This window comes from Pelmatolapia mariae, linkage group LG17, assembly GCF_036321145.2.
Source record: "Pelmatolapia mariae isolate MD_Pm_ZW linkage group LG17, Pm_UMD_F_2, whole genome shotgun sequence".
Taxonomy (NCBI): Eukaryota; Metazoa; Chordata; class Actinopteri; order Cichliformes; family Cichlidae; genus Pelmatolapia; species Pelmatolapia mariae.
In genome coordinates, this window is record NC_086242.1 from 10773815 (window position 1) to 10789040 (window position 15226).

The window sequence follows — 15226 nt, forward strand, 5'->3', positions numbered from 1 at the left end:
ACTATTTTGACATTTTGTGATATGCTTACTGATTTCCTTGACTAAATCTGAGATAACTGAGAACTCTCTCATGACTATACATTAAATATTTATGTGAAGCTTTTCTTCTCTTCTTGCAATTTCCACAAATTCAAATTTTAGCAGAATGTCATCCATATTCTCCAACACCAGTCAGATAGCAATAAAAAAAAGAAAAGTGGCATTAAGCCTGTTCAGCCTGTTGTGTGGGGGGAAAGCAGACTGGAGTATCTCGGTCATGCATGTTCTCCATAAACTCTCTGTGTGCCTCAAGTTATAATAACGTACTCTGGGATGTAATATATTAGGATGCACACATTAGGATATTAAGCTTTAATTAGGCTTGCTTGACGGCTCAGCCAACTCACAGCAAGAAAGCAAATATACATACATGCCCAACTACTCCTTTCAATGAGATTAGCTGCACGCTATAGCACAGTGGGGTCAGGATGCTACCTGAGCTTATAGAAATGTTGAATGTTTATTGATGGGCAGCATTGTCACTTCACGGGAACTGCAGATGCCTTTGTTGTGGCCTGTAACTTTGTGGAACAAAATATGTTCTCCTATGAAGACACATTTTGCATTTTGAGTGTCACAGGCTGTATTTTTACGGACACTTCCTGCATTCAGTAGTGCTTTTGTATACTTTATCTGCTTTAGTCTGTACTTGGCTAACCTGTTTTTGCAACCTCATAATTCTTTCTTTGCCTAAAGGAAAGTGCAGGATAAAAATGTGCAGCATGCACACACAGGCAAAGGAACACCACCTCACACACAGGCACCAGGAACGAAGACCCAGCTTGAAAAAATTGATCTGCGTTGAGACACTCGTTCCTGTTTCGCTGGAACATTAAGCTACAGGTGGCCATGTGAAAACTCCAAAAACAAAAACAAAAAACAAGTTAATGGCTCACTTTTTGCTGTAGCCTTGCCACTGCTTCCAGTAACAAACACAGGTAGAAGTCACAGGTGTGAACACATCCTTTTCAACTCTTTACCAGCTGATTTTCCTGTACCAGCAACAGAGAGTGAATCATCCTGCTGTTCACCGTGGAAACTTTAAGTTCAGATGAAAGCTGTTGGTGATGACTGTGAAAATTACTCAGCAGTTTTCACAATCCACAAGCCAGTTCAGATTTTTGTGTGTGTGACATTTTCACAACAGTTGCTTTAGTAAAATAACATTTGCTTGACAATCTGGAGGAAGCAGCAAGCGTGAAGTGTGTTTCCTAATTAGTGAAGTGAAATTTTGTTTTAAAAAAAGAAAAGAAAACGCGAGCATAGAGTGGGCCTGCTGCTGAAGTGAAAGCCTCTTTCTTTCAGGGTAAATTAGTCAATATTTAGGAAAAGATGGTGGGAGCGTCATTGAACAGCCTCAACAATTATCAGTCTAAATAGAAAATGGCAAAGCACGTGTTAAAAACAAATGGCATAAAAGCACGATGAGCGGCGCGTGTTGGTTCACACTGCTGCTGTCTGGTGGATCATTATGCACGGGTTTGCCTCCGGTAGCCGTTGTAAATTACCTCAGCTGGAAATAAAACCATTTCCGGCTTGAGTTGTCAAAATAAGATCGAAGCGTCTGCTGAATAACCTTTTCTCTTTGCTTGACAATGAACAAATAATGAGCCTAAAACAGAAACTGTATTTGCTTACTTTTCAATACAGACAATTATTCATTATTAGTCAACTATTAACTTAAAAATGAAAAAAGTCAAATCAATTTCGGATCCATTTCTCCCTACATTATAAAATAATTAACACGTGTTTCTTATTTCTAATGACTGAATAATACATCCCACATTATATGATAGCTTTTCTATTAGAATGGCACTGAGAGCTTGAGAGCTTACAGTACTTACTATTGCTGAAGCTGCTCCAGTAGATCCACGAAGGGGCACAGCTGGATCTCCATCACTTCAACATATATGCTTCAAGTACCTGAAGAAAACAGACTCTGGTGGGGGCTGCATTGCATGAGTTTGTACTCAACAACAGCCCTTTCACGACTGAACACGCTTGCAGGAGGGATATAGGAAGTTTGTGAGTTTATGAGGAGTAATTTATTTTATTTTGAAAGGCGGCCTTATACTGCTCCAGCATCCTCGCTCACAGCGGTGAATTGATGCGGCTGTGCTGCGTGAAAGCCCAGCAGTTGCTTTGACGAGTCATCGCTGGAGAAGATCCCAGAGCAGACGGATCCGCTGTCTGATGGCTTGAAAACGGGGAATCACTGTGGACCGCAGCGGATTTATAGCATCGTACGAGCCCGGAGGAGCGACACGGAGGCGGCACGAGTGGACCGGGTGCCGACACGGGTCGGGATACATTACCTTTAAGTGAGGCTGTTATCGTTTTTTTGTTTTTGGAAGCCTTACACAGACAAGACAGAGAGAAAAGTAGTACCACAGCCTCCGCGACAGCAGCGGGCGAACTTGTCATCTCTGTCCTGTGGGAGGTGTCTGTCTGTCGGCTTGGGGCTCTCTGCACGCACCGCTCGTCTCGTCACTGATTGGACCTTTTTAATTTGAGGGATATTTGTTGTGTTTTGTACAAATCGCTCTTATTTTGTGTTTTCCCTCAACCAACTGTGGCTTTAATGTGACGCACCACACTGACACTTGTGCTGTGTGTAGAGCAGACCCTCTGCAGAGGAGTAAAAGGCTCCCTAATCAAGTTTTCCCCCCCTTCATATTTCTGCGGCAACAGCACAGACCACACCGATGTCATAGGTAATGCTTCGCCTTTGTTTTTGCATCGCAATGCTTTCTGCAGAGTTGTTGCTCGTGTCTTTGTTTTTGCCTGTAGACAAACTTGTCGACACAGCCTCGTTTTCTGGAGTTCCTCAACAGGCAGCAGTGAAGCCGTCACTGCACGGGGTTGCTCTGCAGCTTTAATTAAGCTCACTGCATTTCCACAATGCTCAGTGGCAAGGCTTACAGTTCTCACGAGTGCAGCACTGTTGTTGTCATACATCATACCATAGCAATATAAAGACCACTGAGCGAAAGCCAACCAAGTTTTATTTGCTCATGTGCACACATCAGGCTTTTATGATCCGCTCGTAACCGCTGGAGTTCATTTACTGATGATGTGATATCAAAGCCTTTGTATATCAATAATAATGTTGGTGCATCTTCCTGTTTTAATGCTGCCCTTATCATTCTACTTGAAAAATAAGTTTAGGTCACAGAGTTGTGCTTAAGCAAGTGGTATCAAACATGTGGCTCGTGGACCAGGAATCAGTCCGTTTTAGGGCCCATGGATGTCTATGCCATTTTTTTTTCTAAATAAACTGACACTAATTTAATGAGAAGAAGTAATAATCTTTTTTGTTGCGCCTTCTTTGAGGCATTTTTTTTAACCTGAGCTTGTAATTTCAAAGTTAAAAAGAAATCTTCTTCCTATTAGACCAGATTTGCTTATATTGTATATAAATTAATATTGTATACATACTTTACACAGCTTTTTTTTTTTTTTTTTTTTTTTTTTTTTTACCAGTGGTGCAAAAGAAACACATAAATATAATAGCATCGGGTTATTAAAGGGACACTTCAAATTGGTACTTGGGGGACACCAGTGATGCAGTAAGCCACAGTACTTATTGCAAACACTGAAGTTTAAGTCTGTATCAACCTTTTTCTGACTGTTAAAAGTCTTTATTTATGCCTCACTGCTTCCCTCAGCTGTTATTAAATCACAGCAGTGATCTATAGACACACCTGCAGTGACTTCATCGTGTAGTGGGTTACACATTCAGTCCCCAGTCCAGTCTTGGGAGGAGACACAAATTCCTTTGGGGTTGTATCAGGAAGGGCATCTGATGTAACATAGCTGATAGTAGCTTCTTGACATAGGCACAACTTCATGTTTGTTTTTTCCTACCAGCAGTAATTCATATTTTGAGTTTATTGTCACAACAGTATCAGTGCATCCATCGTTTTAGACAGATATGTCAGGCAGCTGTCCAACAGAGGTGCTACACTTTCAAAGATTGTTTCATGTGAATGTCACTATTAGAAAGGGTTCAAATAAGCAGTAAGGTCATAGTTTTCAGGTGCATTCGTACTATAACCTTCTCTGTGGTTGTCTTTTAACCATTTCCCTAAATTGAGACAATAAAAAATAGCTTCTGGGACTAAATGAAGCACAAATGTGGCTTAAATATATCTTCTGAAGAATAGCGCATATGTAAATTCAATGGCCACAAACTGGGACCATCCTCTGCATGTTCCTTTGCGCATCAGTGTCAAATTTGTGAAAACTCGCTTTGGTTTGTTTTAAAGCTTGAATAAGTTTACAGTGAATTGTTTCTGACCTCACACATGAAAGCAGCTGCTCGTTCTCTGTGCCAGTGCCACTGTGATAACCGAGTAGAAGGTGTCTGTAGGACGTTATGCGAGCCGACTTGCAAATTCTGAACCTAGTACTTAGTTATTACATTTCCTCTAACACAAAATGCATAGTAATATATTGTGCACTGTCCTCAGATATGCATTTCTGTGAAGTAGTTCTGTCTGTGTCACTCTGAGTGCCCCTCATCTCTCATGTTAATCTGCTGAATTGCTACCGAGCAGTCTAACCTCGGGGTCAGTCAGGCTGTGCTGACTTGGGCTAAATTTGGAACATGGAGCAATTAGGCACAGTCTCTGCTACATCTCTTCACAGCTTTAACTATGGAGGGGCAGCTGGGAGGGAGAGACTGGTGTGGGATGCAGATCTCCATCTGGTTAACATGCTTAAATTAGAGATTTAAAAAAAAATTGTGCTGAGCTCAACCGAAGGCAAATTTATTTCACTGAAAAAATATCAAACCAAAGCCTGACCGAGTGTTTTAAAAGTCTTTTCTGAACTAATGACTCCTGACAGTGGGTGAAGTACCGTGAACATTCACTCACCAGTTCAAACCCAGTTCTTTATTCACTCTCATTTTATTAACCAGGCGGTTCATAACAAGAACAATAACCAAATAAGTGACTCATCTTTACTTTCTTGCCTGGGAATATTACAGATTACAGTGTGCCCAAGCCTACGGCAGCCTTGTTTCCTCTTCTGATGTTGTCAGTCCAGTCTAGTACACCCGTCGCTTGTCATCTGTTGACTTGGTCTTTGGGACCTGAGGTGTCGCTGTTAGATATCTGGCCCACAGTTTCCATAGAGCACAGAGTGTGGGTGACCTTGGAAACAAAAGATGAGCTTTGATGGCTTGTGTCAGACATGATGAATTAAAGGGTGTGCCAAGGTCTACTATAAGTTAAATGGTGATAATTTTAATCACGTAGAGTTGCTACACGGATGAGGATTTTTGGACTCCTGTCTGAGTCAGAGAATAAAAAGATATCCAGATAGAAATCAGCTGGATAGTCCCGGTTTAAGAAAGGAGAAAAAAAAGCCAAGGTTTTGAAATTGCTTTCAAATTCCTGCAATAAAATGCAATAAAAAATATCTGACGGCTTGTGTTTTCTTATCAGCTACTTTGGCAGGCAGCCAGGTATGTTGAATGCTGACATGTATACTCATACCTATAAATAAAACAGTTTCACTTCATAGTTTTCTCTTTTTATTTCCAGGGACAAGGACAGAAGCAGACCAAGCTGGGCCAGGCTAGGCCAGGCCTAGGCCTACCTAGCCATCAATCTGGCCTTACAATAGAGGCCAGCAACCTCTCTTGGAAGTCTTTTGTTCAGGCAGCTGAGGAGGCTTCAGCCTGGTCTTACAGAGAAATCACCAGACCTAAAAATCAAACTTTGGAGTCCAGGCATCTTCTGTCATCTTTTAAGAGGCCATACTGGTCTAATAGATCTCCAGTCATTCCATGTTGCGGTCATCCCAGTCTGGTTGTTGGCAGCAGGATGGAGTTACGTGTTGATTTGACGGTTATCGTCTCACTGCAGTGCTTGCACCCCTCCTCTGTTGACTGCCTTTCATCCCTTCCCTCCCCAGTTTTTAAGAGAAAGCCCCTTCCACTCACCTGGGGCTTCCCTGAGCCCTCCACGAAAGGGCCTTGTAGAAACTGTGGGTTGTTAATTTAAAACATTGCAAAGAGGAAAACAAAAAAATACAAAAGACATCAAGGATTGCTGCATTCAGTCGATTTTGTTTTTTGTTCTATTGCACATTAACTTTCCTTTTCTTGCGGTTTGATCAAAGGTTAATGAACTAGGAGGTTGAGATCTGTGCTCAGAGTTTACAGGAATAAGTTACATAAAAGTCTTTACATACAGATTTGCTCTTTTACAGTTTGAGCTTTTTCTTTGAAAGAATGTCTGAAGAAAATAGCAGCAGCAAAGCAGTGAAATTCATTGCTCCTCTTGCCCCCGTTTCTTCTCCGTCCCCCTGCCCATCACCCCAGACCCCCCACAAGAATGTGAACGGCTCTGCCAGTTCAGACACGCATGTCGTGGAAAAGCTTGGTGGAGAGCCGGAGGTCCAACGTCGGCGCCACACAATGGATAGAGACTCTAAAACGGCCGAGCACCGGTTCTTCCGCCGGAGTGTCATTTGTGACTCGAATGCCACAGCTTTGGACCTGCCCAGCAAAGCAGCTGTGTTACTCACATCACCCCCAGACTGTGAAGGGACTCCCACCATCTTCTCTCCACAGCTTTTAAACCTTGGATCTGGTGGGCAGGATTATGAAGGTGAGGAGTCCCAAAGAGGTTCCTATCTGCAGAGCAGTACCCTTCAGCCTTCATTTGGGCATGGTGGGGCAGTCGAAGAGGGGGGTCTACAAAATGCCGAGGGAGATTTGGATGTGTGCACGATTGCTGTTCCTACCAGTAGCAGTGTTGAACATAGTGCAGATGGGGCAGTAACAGAGCCCAGCTCGACAGTATTGGATGTTACCAATAAAACAGTAGCCAAACAGCCTGACATCGTATTGCGTCCCAGAGGGCTTCAGGAACAGGTGGCCAAAGACGGAAAAGCAGTAGAAAATGTGTATGAGGGAAGCATCAGTAGTCCAACCGAGGAGAAAGACAGGGAGACGGAGGAGGAGAAGGGGCTCGCGAAAGCACGGGCAGAGCAGAGGGAACGGGAGCAAGAGGACATAGAGGAGGCTGAAACAAAAGCTGTAGGGACTTCACCAGATGGACGCTTCCTGAAGTTTGACATTGAGATCGGGAGAGGGTCTTTTAAGACTGTCTACAAGGGTTTGGACACTGAGACAACAGTGGAAGTGGCATGGTGTGAGCTACAGGTAAGGCCACGCTCATAAAACTGTGACCTCTTCAGTGACTGTGCTGTCATTTCCTGTTTATTTGCCAAAGTCTCAAAAAGTTGCCATCCAGGTGCTGAATTTTACCCTTTCTATTTGTGCCTCTTGCTTATTACCTTGACACTAGATCTTCCTGTTTAGCCAGAGACTTTCTGTGTAATTGTGCACGAAAGGAGATCAGTCTGACTGGGACTGATGTACCAGTGCGGATTAAATGGGAACTGTTTACAACAAAATCCAACAGAGGTCTGTGTGCTATTTAAGGCAGCGACTGTGACTTTGGTAAATGTACATTTCCTGTGAGTTTGAGCGCACATTTTCTGCCTGTGTGTTTTTAGTTTAAGTGTCACTGCATGTGGATCTGAGTGTTGAGGTACACTGTTATCACCGTGGTCATAGTATTTGTAGCCCAAGCAGCAGAAGACGTAATGAAGATCCTCCAGTAATTGTTTTCATGAATAATGGATTCTAACTGTAAGTTAGTCGTTAAAAATCCACTGCTTCTTGGACAGATTTAATGCAGCATGAGCTGTCACTCAGGGGACTGCACTGCTTGAAATTATTTAGCTGACTGGTTATAAAAAATTTTATAGTGCTGGCCTGGACATTTACCACCTCCTTAGGCCAAAGTTGTATTTCTAAAGCTATTGTCTCTCATCAGCTGCAATTCTGACTTCTGTAGACATCACCTGTCGGAGGTGCACATGAGAACGCAAATGTCCCACCTACTGTAGTCAGATCAGAGATCTGCCGGTTTTTAAACAATCAGCTAGTAGTTGCAGACCACAGTAACGCTCTGTGTGACCTATGAATAAACAGCAAAAGTCAAATTGAGTAGAAATGCACTATATAAGTACCAGTTCATTTACCATTTTAAGACATCACAGTTATATAGTTTTATATTATTAAATATATTAAGATATACCAGTGCAGTAATCTGGACAATCTGCGCCCCCCCCCCATTAAACTTGGCCAAACCAGCAGCTTAAACCACCAACTGTTCAGTCCACAAATAACAGGCATGATGGGAAATAAGGGACTGTTGTGTCCATATATGTCAAGTTAGGGATGTTAGTTCTCTTACTGGTACTTAGCTGAGCTGTCAAAGCACTTTTTACTGAATTGCCACATTCACTCATCCTCGCACGCATTCATATAGCACTTCTTTCCATGTCTTCAAGCTTTCTAGCTGTCGCTCATAGACTCAAAGTCCAAAGGGGACAATTTGGGATTCAATATCTTGCCCAAGGGCGCTTCAGTATGTGGAGTGGAGCATCCAGGAATCGAACTACCAACCTTCCGATCGATAGACTAACCCACTCTGCCCCATTTTCCAAAGTTCGTGTGTGAAAATGGCTTAAAATGTTATTCAGTGTTTTGACAAAATTGTTTCTGAGTACTGGGGCTCTGCATCACAGATAGAACAAAGTGTCAAGCTGGAGCTCAGACTCTTCGTTTTCTCTTACTCATGCATGTGTATTTTCATTATACATGTGTTGTGGGTCTCTGGTAGTGACGGTTGACTTTCAGCTGCTAGTGAGCGGATGCTGTGGTGCGTCACATCACCACCACCGCATGTATAAATGAAAGCGGAAGAGGATACCAAGCAATATAGGCCAAAATGCAAGTGGGGTTGACTTCCTGATGACGGTGTCAAATCAGATAATGACACCTGCTTGATATCTGCAGTATCAGAGATGCGGTATCCTGTCTCAACATTTTAAAACTATTCAAAGGGGACACATAAAACTATTGCATTTTTCCTGCAGTCTGGCCAACTTTTGACAGGATGGATTGCAGTGCACCACAGGATGCTGTTGCTTCATTGTGGTGCACTGATGCAACTTCTTTATTGAGTATTTGTCTGTCACGGGGCGAGGTGTGAACAGGAGACGTGCTAACAAAAAGTGTATCGGTTGGTGAAAGGTTGTGCAGTATCGAAGGAAAAGGAGAAAGTCTTTCAGCTTTCACTTCTTGTCGATGAGCAGGCAGAGAGACAGAGGTGCGGTGAGCAGTTGGAGATGTAGAACAACAGTCTAGGGCGGTCATATGACGTTTAGCACACTGACTGAGCTGAGGTTTCAGCGGAGGAAAACAGTGACATGGACTCACGTGGAACTGCTTGCTGTGATGAAGCACTTTATACTGTGCCACAAAAACAACTTTTTCGGCTTATAAATGTATATTTCATGTTTTTCTGCAAAGTGTTTGTCATATTTAGACATTTAACACTGATATAAGGCATGGATACTGATTTTCTATTTTATGTTTTTAGATCTGTTCTTCTTTGTTCATGTTTTTTTTTTTTTTTTTTTTTTAAAGATGCAGACTAATTGTTAAATTGATTAGAACCTTAAAAAGACTGAGGTCACACTGTGCAGTTGAATGTTTTCTCTGCTAAACCGCTGGTGTTTATGTTTCTCAGCGTGTGCTTATTTCCTGTGGGAAGCATGTGCTTGTTTTTCTGTCATCTCCATCACAAGATGCTCCTCGAGTCTTCCTGAATCCCAGGAGCTAAAATCAGCTTTGCCTGATGCCCTGCATCTAGGAAACGGCAGTTTGTTTATTGGAAAACAAACGTCTAGCCTTTGTTGAGCTTTGTCTGTCACACATGCTTCTCTTTATCTCCGTCTCTAACTCTACTACTTGTCGAAACTGAGAAACTTGGGGATTCTTGACAGTTCTTTGTGTCTTGGAGGTCTCCGTCTCTGAATTGAGATTGGATTTTTAAAACTATTGCTTGGTTAGTTTGCTAAATGATCAGAATAAACTTGCTGATATTTATGTAATATATATCCTGAATTACTGGAGTGCAAAATGTCCTTCGTGCATTATATTCTGTGCATGTGTTATATAAGAGTATTGAAGGACTGTAGTGATTGAGTTATATGCATGCGAAGGCAAGTACTCTTCTACATAAGAGGCTGTAATCTGGTATCACTGTGTGTCTGTGACTGAGCAACTGCTGACATGTGGCAGAAAGGTGGGAGTAGAGTTACACACACACATACACACATGCAGACACACACACACACACTAGACCACCAATCACATTCACTCACTGGGTGGGCATGGCAACTGGAGATCTGTGGGAGTTGGCATCATCTGGAACTTGTCAGTCTTTAGCGTGGAAATATCTCTGTGTGACGTGAGTATGTCCCCCTGCCATCGGCACCCACTTGTCACTGCAGTATGCAGATGTGAGTGCAATGCACGTGTGTGTTTGTGTTTGCTTGCTTAAGAGTTGAAGGTGTGTGTCTTTCAAATTCCTAGCTTTGGATCCCAAAACAGGTTCATATTTGTGTCCAGAGAAGTTCGTAGTTAGATGGAAGCACAACGGGAGATGAGAAGAGAGATGGAGCTGGTACTTTGCTTAAGCGTTTGATGAATAGCTAGAGGGGAGTGGAGAGGAAGAAGGTCATCCAGTAGCTAAGGTGCCTTATCAGAGTGTCTGTTGGAAGATGGATGGGAAAGAAGAGGCTCCTGTAGGCATCCTGGAATGAAAGGAATTCTTGTGATCAGTTTGAACTTGGGTTACTTAAAAAAGCTACAGCTCATAAGCTCATGTAGTTTTGGTAAGATAACTAATTGTAAGTTTTGGACTTTGTTTGTATCTCAATGACTCATGAGCTAGACCCGGCAGCTATGACCTATGAGCGGACGGATTTCTTGCAATTTAATGTTGCACTTAATTTATGTATCACCTGCTATGATGCTGATTGTGAAGGCACAGACAGGACAGAGCGGCTACATATATGCAGCTCTCCGCGCAGGAGGAAACAGCAGATGCTGCGAGAGATGATCGAGTTTATTTACTACTTAAAGCATGAAGAGAAAGCATCTTATAAATACACCAGCCAGAGAGTCTCACTTGAACGCCGACTGTTATTAATGAATATAAGCCATGGCTATCAGCTCATTATAAGTTGAACATTTGGCTGTTACTTTTCCCAACCCTACACTTTACTTCCACGATGAGAGGTTAATTAGTAATTCCAAATTGGTCGTAGGTGTGAATGTGAGCACGATTGGTGGCCCGTGTCTTTGTGTTAGCCCTGTGATAGACTCGCGACCTGTTCAGGGCGTACCCCGCCTCTCGCCCTATGGCAGCTGGGATAGTTTCCAGCCCCCCGCCCATGACCCCAAACTGGATAAGCGGAAGAGAGAAACGGGTTGTATGAAAGACCAGAGACTGAGGGTGGGAGGAGGGGTACGAGTCAAAGTTCAGCCTGGTCTTTCACAAGGGATCTTGAAGAGCCGGTTCAGCATTCGACCACCGAAGCAGTGTACGCTACCAAACTGATAGAGGGGGTTGAGCGCACAGGCGGTTTAAATCGGTTAAAATATTAAACAGAAAGATTGATACGTGGAGTTGGAGAACGTTTGGAGGGAAGTGGGTTGGAAGACGAGAATGGGGGAGGGGATGCTAGACGAATGGGGGTCGAGTTTGAGTAAGTGGAAGGTGATTGTGGCGGGACCCCTGTGAGAAGCTGGAGAAACTGAAAACACGGGGGAGGAAGGAGGGGAAATAGTGGGAGAGAAAAGACAAAGGAAATGAAAGGAGAGGATGATCAAGAAGGGGGAGAGGAACATAGAAACGGAGGATGAATTGAAGAGAGAAGAGGGTGTGTGACCTCAGGCTCGGGCACCATAGACTCTCAAAGACCTTCAACAGCACCACAAGGCGGATTAGCCCCCTCCCCACACAGCACACAGACGCATGCTTTGGCGCTTTGCAACTGTCCTTTAAAAATGGTTATTCAGTCAATGCCTTAAGATAGAGACTAGTTGCTGAGTCCAGGCAGCTTTTGCAGAAATGGAGATTATGCATCAGTTTGTTGACATCTCTCATATCATTAGAATTTTGTATCACAAATTCACACTTGCATGATTTTTATTAGCAGAACTATCATGACATTGACAAAATGAGGCTAACAACATATGCTTCAAGGTGTCCGATTTTAGCACGGCAGAGCACTGTTGTTGACCCATTTTAACCTGGTGTTGGCCTGAAATACTTCCATGTGGAGGTAAAAGAACAGAGCGAAGAGGACATTATTATGTCAGTATTATGTCTGCAAAGCAGTTTCACTAACAGTGCGTTCTCCCTATCTTTATGAACATTGCTAGGCTTCACCTACACAAGCAACTGCCAGGATTTGTTTTTTATTAAATGAAAAAAAACCTTGTCCAACAAATATTTTGACCTATTTCAAACTTGAATCAGAAATCCTGATTGGACCGTTTTGAAGGTCACATGATGCTCTTGGAAACTATTCCATGCAAATATTTTCAGTTGATGATGTATCAGACAGAGCAAAAGTATTTTACAGCATGATAAAATATCCTTAGATAACTTCAGGGCGGCAGAGCAGAGGTGTAACGGTTAGATTTTCCAAAGGTTCATATTTCTCTGACAAAACAGCAAACCGCAGCAGTGTCAAGGCCTTGAGCAGAGGCTGCTTCTCCCTGCTGATTGATTCTGGAGTTACTGTAGTAGTCAGCATTGGACAGACACACATTATAAAGGGATAGAAAGTGTGGGTTCAGTTCAAGCGTGCTCTTATAAATGTTTTAAACACCAGCTACGAACTCTTTACACAGTTCCCTTTCCTTATTAGCGTTAGAGTAGTGCTTATGTGCCTGTTAGGTTTGGTCTGTGCTCTACATGAGTTTTTGTGTGCATGCAGTTGGGCTGTACTGGTGTGAGCTCATACTGCAGCATGCTTCTGGGGATTGCTAACTTATTCATTTGGCTAGGCTTCGCTGCAGACGAGCTCGACTGTTTAATTATGGAAACTTGCTGGATGTTTCCTGTGTTTTTGTTGTGATAGATGGATGTGTGTTCTTTAAGAGCCACCTTTCTGCAGCACTTTCTGCGTAACAGTCAGGGTGGAAAATCACCACCAGCCACCCTACAGCCACACCTGTAGTTGTGTGTTTATCAGCCGCTAATGGTCATGATATCACGTCTCATAAATCTCTTATTCTTTACTAAATCTTATTGTAAAACAGGTGCATGTTGCGTTTCCACTTTGGAATCTATAGCAGTCACTGTGATCAAACAAGTTTGTTTTTTCCCTTGTAAACTGCAGGAATGCAGCACATACAAGAGAAGTTTAGTATCCTGTGTTACAGTAGGTGAAAACCTGACGCACACTTTTACATAATAGCAACAAAATCAGATGGAGGAGCAATCTCTCTGACTGAAAAATGTAGTATGAGGGCGTGCGTCAAATATCAGTTCCTAGAAAGGCCATTTGAAGCTGGCCCTAAAAGCAAGTCACTTCCCAGACTTCCAGCTATGAAATGAACATATTTATAGCTAGGTACAAGTACTGGAATTGGTCTTCATAGCTAATTTTCCACTTGAGAACAATATATTTTATATAAATTCTATTTGGATAATTTTATAGCTTGAAATTAAGGGAGTGGCATTTTTGATTAACAGGCGTAGCCGCTGAGGTGAGTCAATGAACTGGACCTATTGTCTAGGGCCTGACCAGTATGACAGCTCTGGATACTGATATTTTGTGATTTAACAGTCTGTTTTTTTTTGTTTTTTTTTTCAGAAATAAAAACATAAACAGACGTCGTCCCGAAACATTTACGTGTTTATGCCATGCCCGACTCTGCCCTGATCAGTTGCTTGTTGTACTTACGTTGTTAAAATATGTGTTTTGCATTCAGGGATTTGGAATAGTGCCCTCTGGTGGACAAACTGTGCAACAGCAAGACACATAACATTGTTAAAGGGTGGTTTTCCAGTCGCTTCTTTAATTTTTAGATTTTCATGTATTAGTTATTGCAAATGCTGATGCTAATAGGTAATAGTCATAGACAGAAAATGTCTCTTGGCTGATTATATTGGCCCACTGATAAATCGGTCAGGCTATATTTTGGCTATGTTTAAGATTTTAGCAAATGATATGGGCTGCAGTGTTGATGAGTAAACCAAGGACACATTTAGGAGTCTCTGCTTTTTCTAGTGATCAAAATTCTATGGATTAATTTGCGATAAGTAGTAGGTATTTGTCTGTGTGTTGTATTTTTACAGTCTATAAATGCAGTCTTTTAACCAAGCTTGCTAGCATCAGCTAAAAAGTTAGCAAATACTCTCTGGTTCAAATATGGTTACTTCAAAAAAAACAAGATGGCAGCGACCAAAAATGCTAACTTTGAGGCTTCAAAATACGAGCTCCAGAAATAAAAGGAGGCAAAATTGCAGTGGCCATCTTTTATATACAGTGTTTCAGATATGCAACAGTTCCAAAGCCCAGCCAGCTGGCTTTATAAGGGAAAAAAGTGGAAAAATGCCTTAGGATGAGGTTACTCATTAAGCTGATAAAGTTATTTAGCTCTGATGTCAGATAACCTGGGAATGATAGAGGGTGGACATAGAGGAAATCTCACTTTGAATCATTTTGTTACTCATCCTCATTGCATGACTCTGTCTTCCTCTTGCTTTGTTTTTGCCTTGCCTCCATCCGTCCCCCAGCGCAGTCATATGTCAGTAACCAGCTGTGAGAGGCAGAGGAAGAGAGGCAGAAGCTGGCACTTCCTCATACTGTCTCCATTACCACACACATTAACTTCCGGTTAATGAGCGAGCGTGTACACCAGTTTCACATAATGTAGAGCGGTGTGGTCAGGCTGCGCTGCCTTTCATTAGTATCGATTTCAGTGGAGGGTTGAAGTGTCACTTGGCCTGGATTTCAGGTCATGTTGTGTTATCAGCAAGGAGCGGGGAGTCAGGTAGTGCACGCGGAGGGTCACTAAAACAGAAACCTTCCAAGCGTGGGAGTGAAGCATTTTATCACACAAACATAAATCTCACTGGAAAGCTTTAAAGACCCGGATACGTGCGCTAACAGTTTAGTTATGCGAATCAGTCACATTGTCTGTGCGCTCAGAATTACTGACCTTTCTCCCTCGCAGTCTGTTTATTTAGAAAAAATGAGAAGCAAGTGTATTAGTTAGCAGACTTTC

General features: G+C 42.5%; 1 protein-coding gene across 15 annotated transcripts in view; it reads left to right on the forward strand.

Moving 5' to 3' along the window:
- Nucleotides 1-2199: 2199 nt before the first annotated feature.
- Nucleotides 2200-15226, forward strand: part of wnk1b (WNK lysine deficient protein kinase 1b) — a 98142-nt gene continuing 85115 nt past the window's right edge. For all 15 annotated transcript variants that reach the window (XM_063500618.1, XM_063500622.1, XM_063500621.1 and 12 more), the window contains exons 1-2: nucleotides 2200-2753; nucleotides 5592-7219. In XM_063500618.1, the coding sequence (XP_063356688.1) occupies nucleotides 6284-7219 (936 nt within the window). In that variant the 5' untranslated portion in view covers nucleotides 2200-2753; nucleotides 5592-6283. The remainder of the gene's footprint in view (nucleotides 2754-5591; nucleotides 7220-15226) is intronic.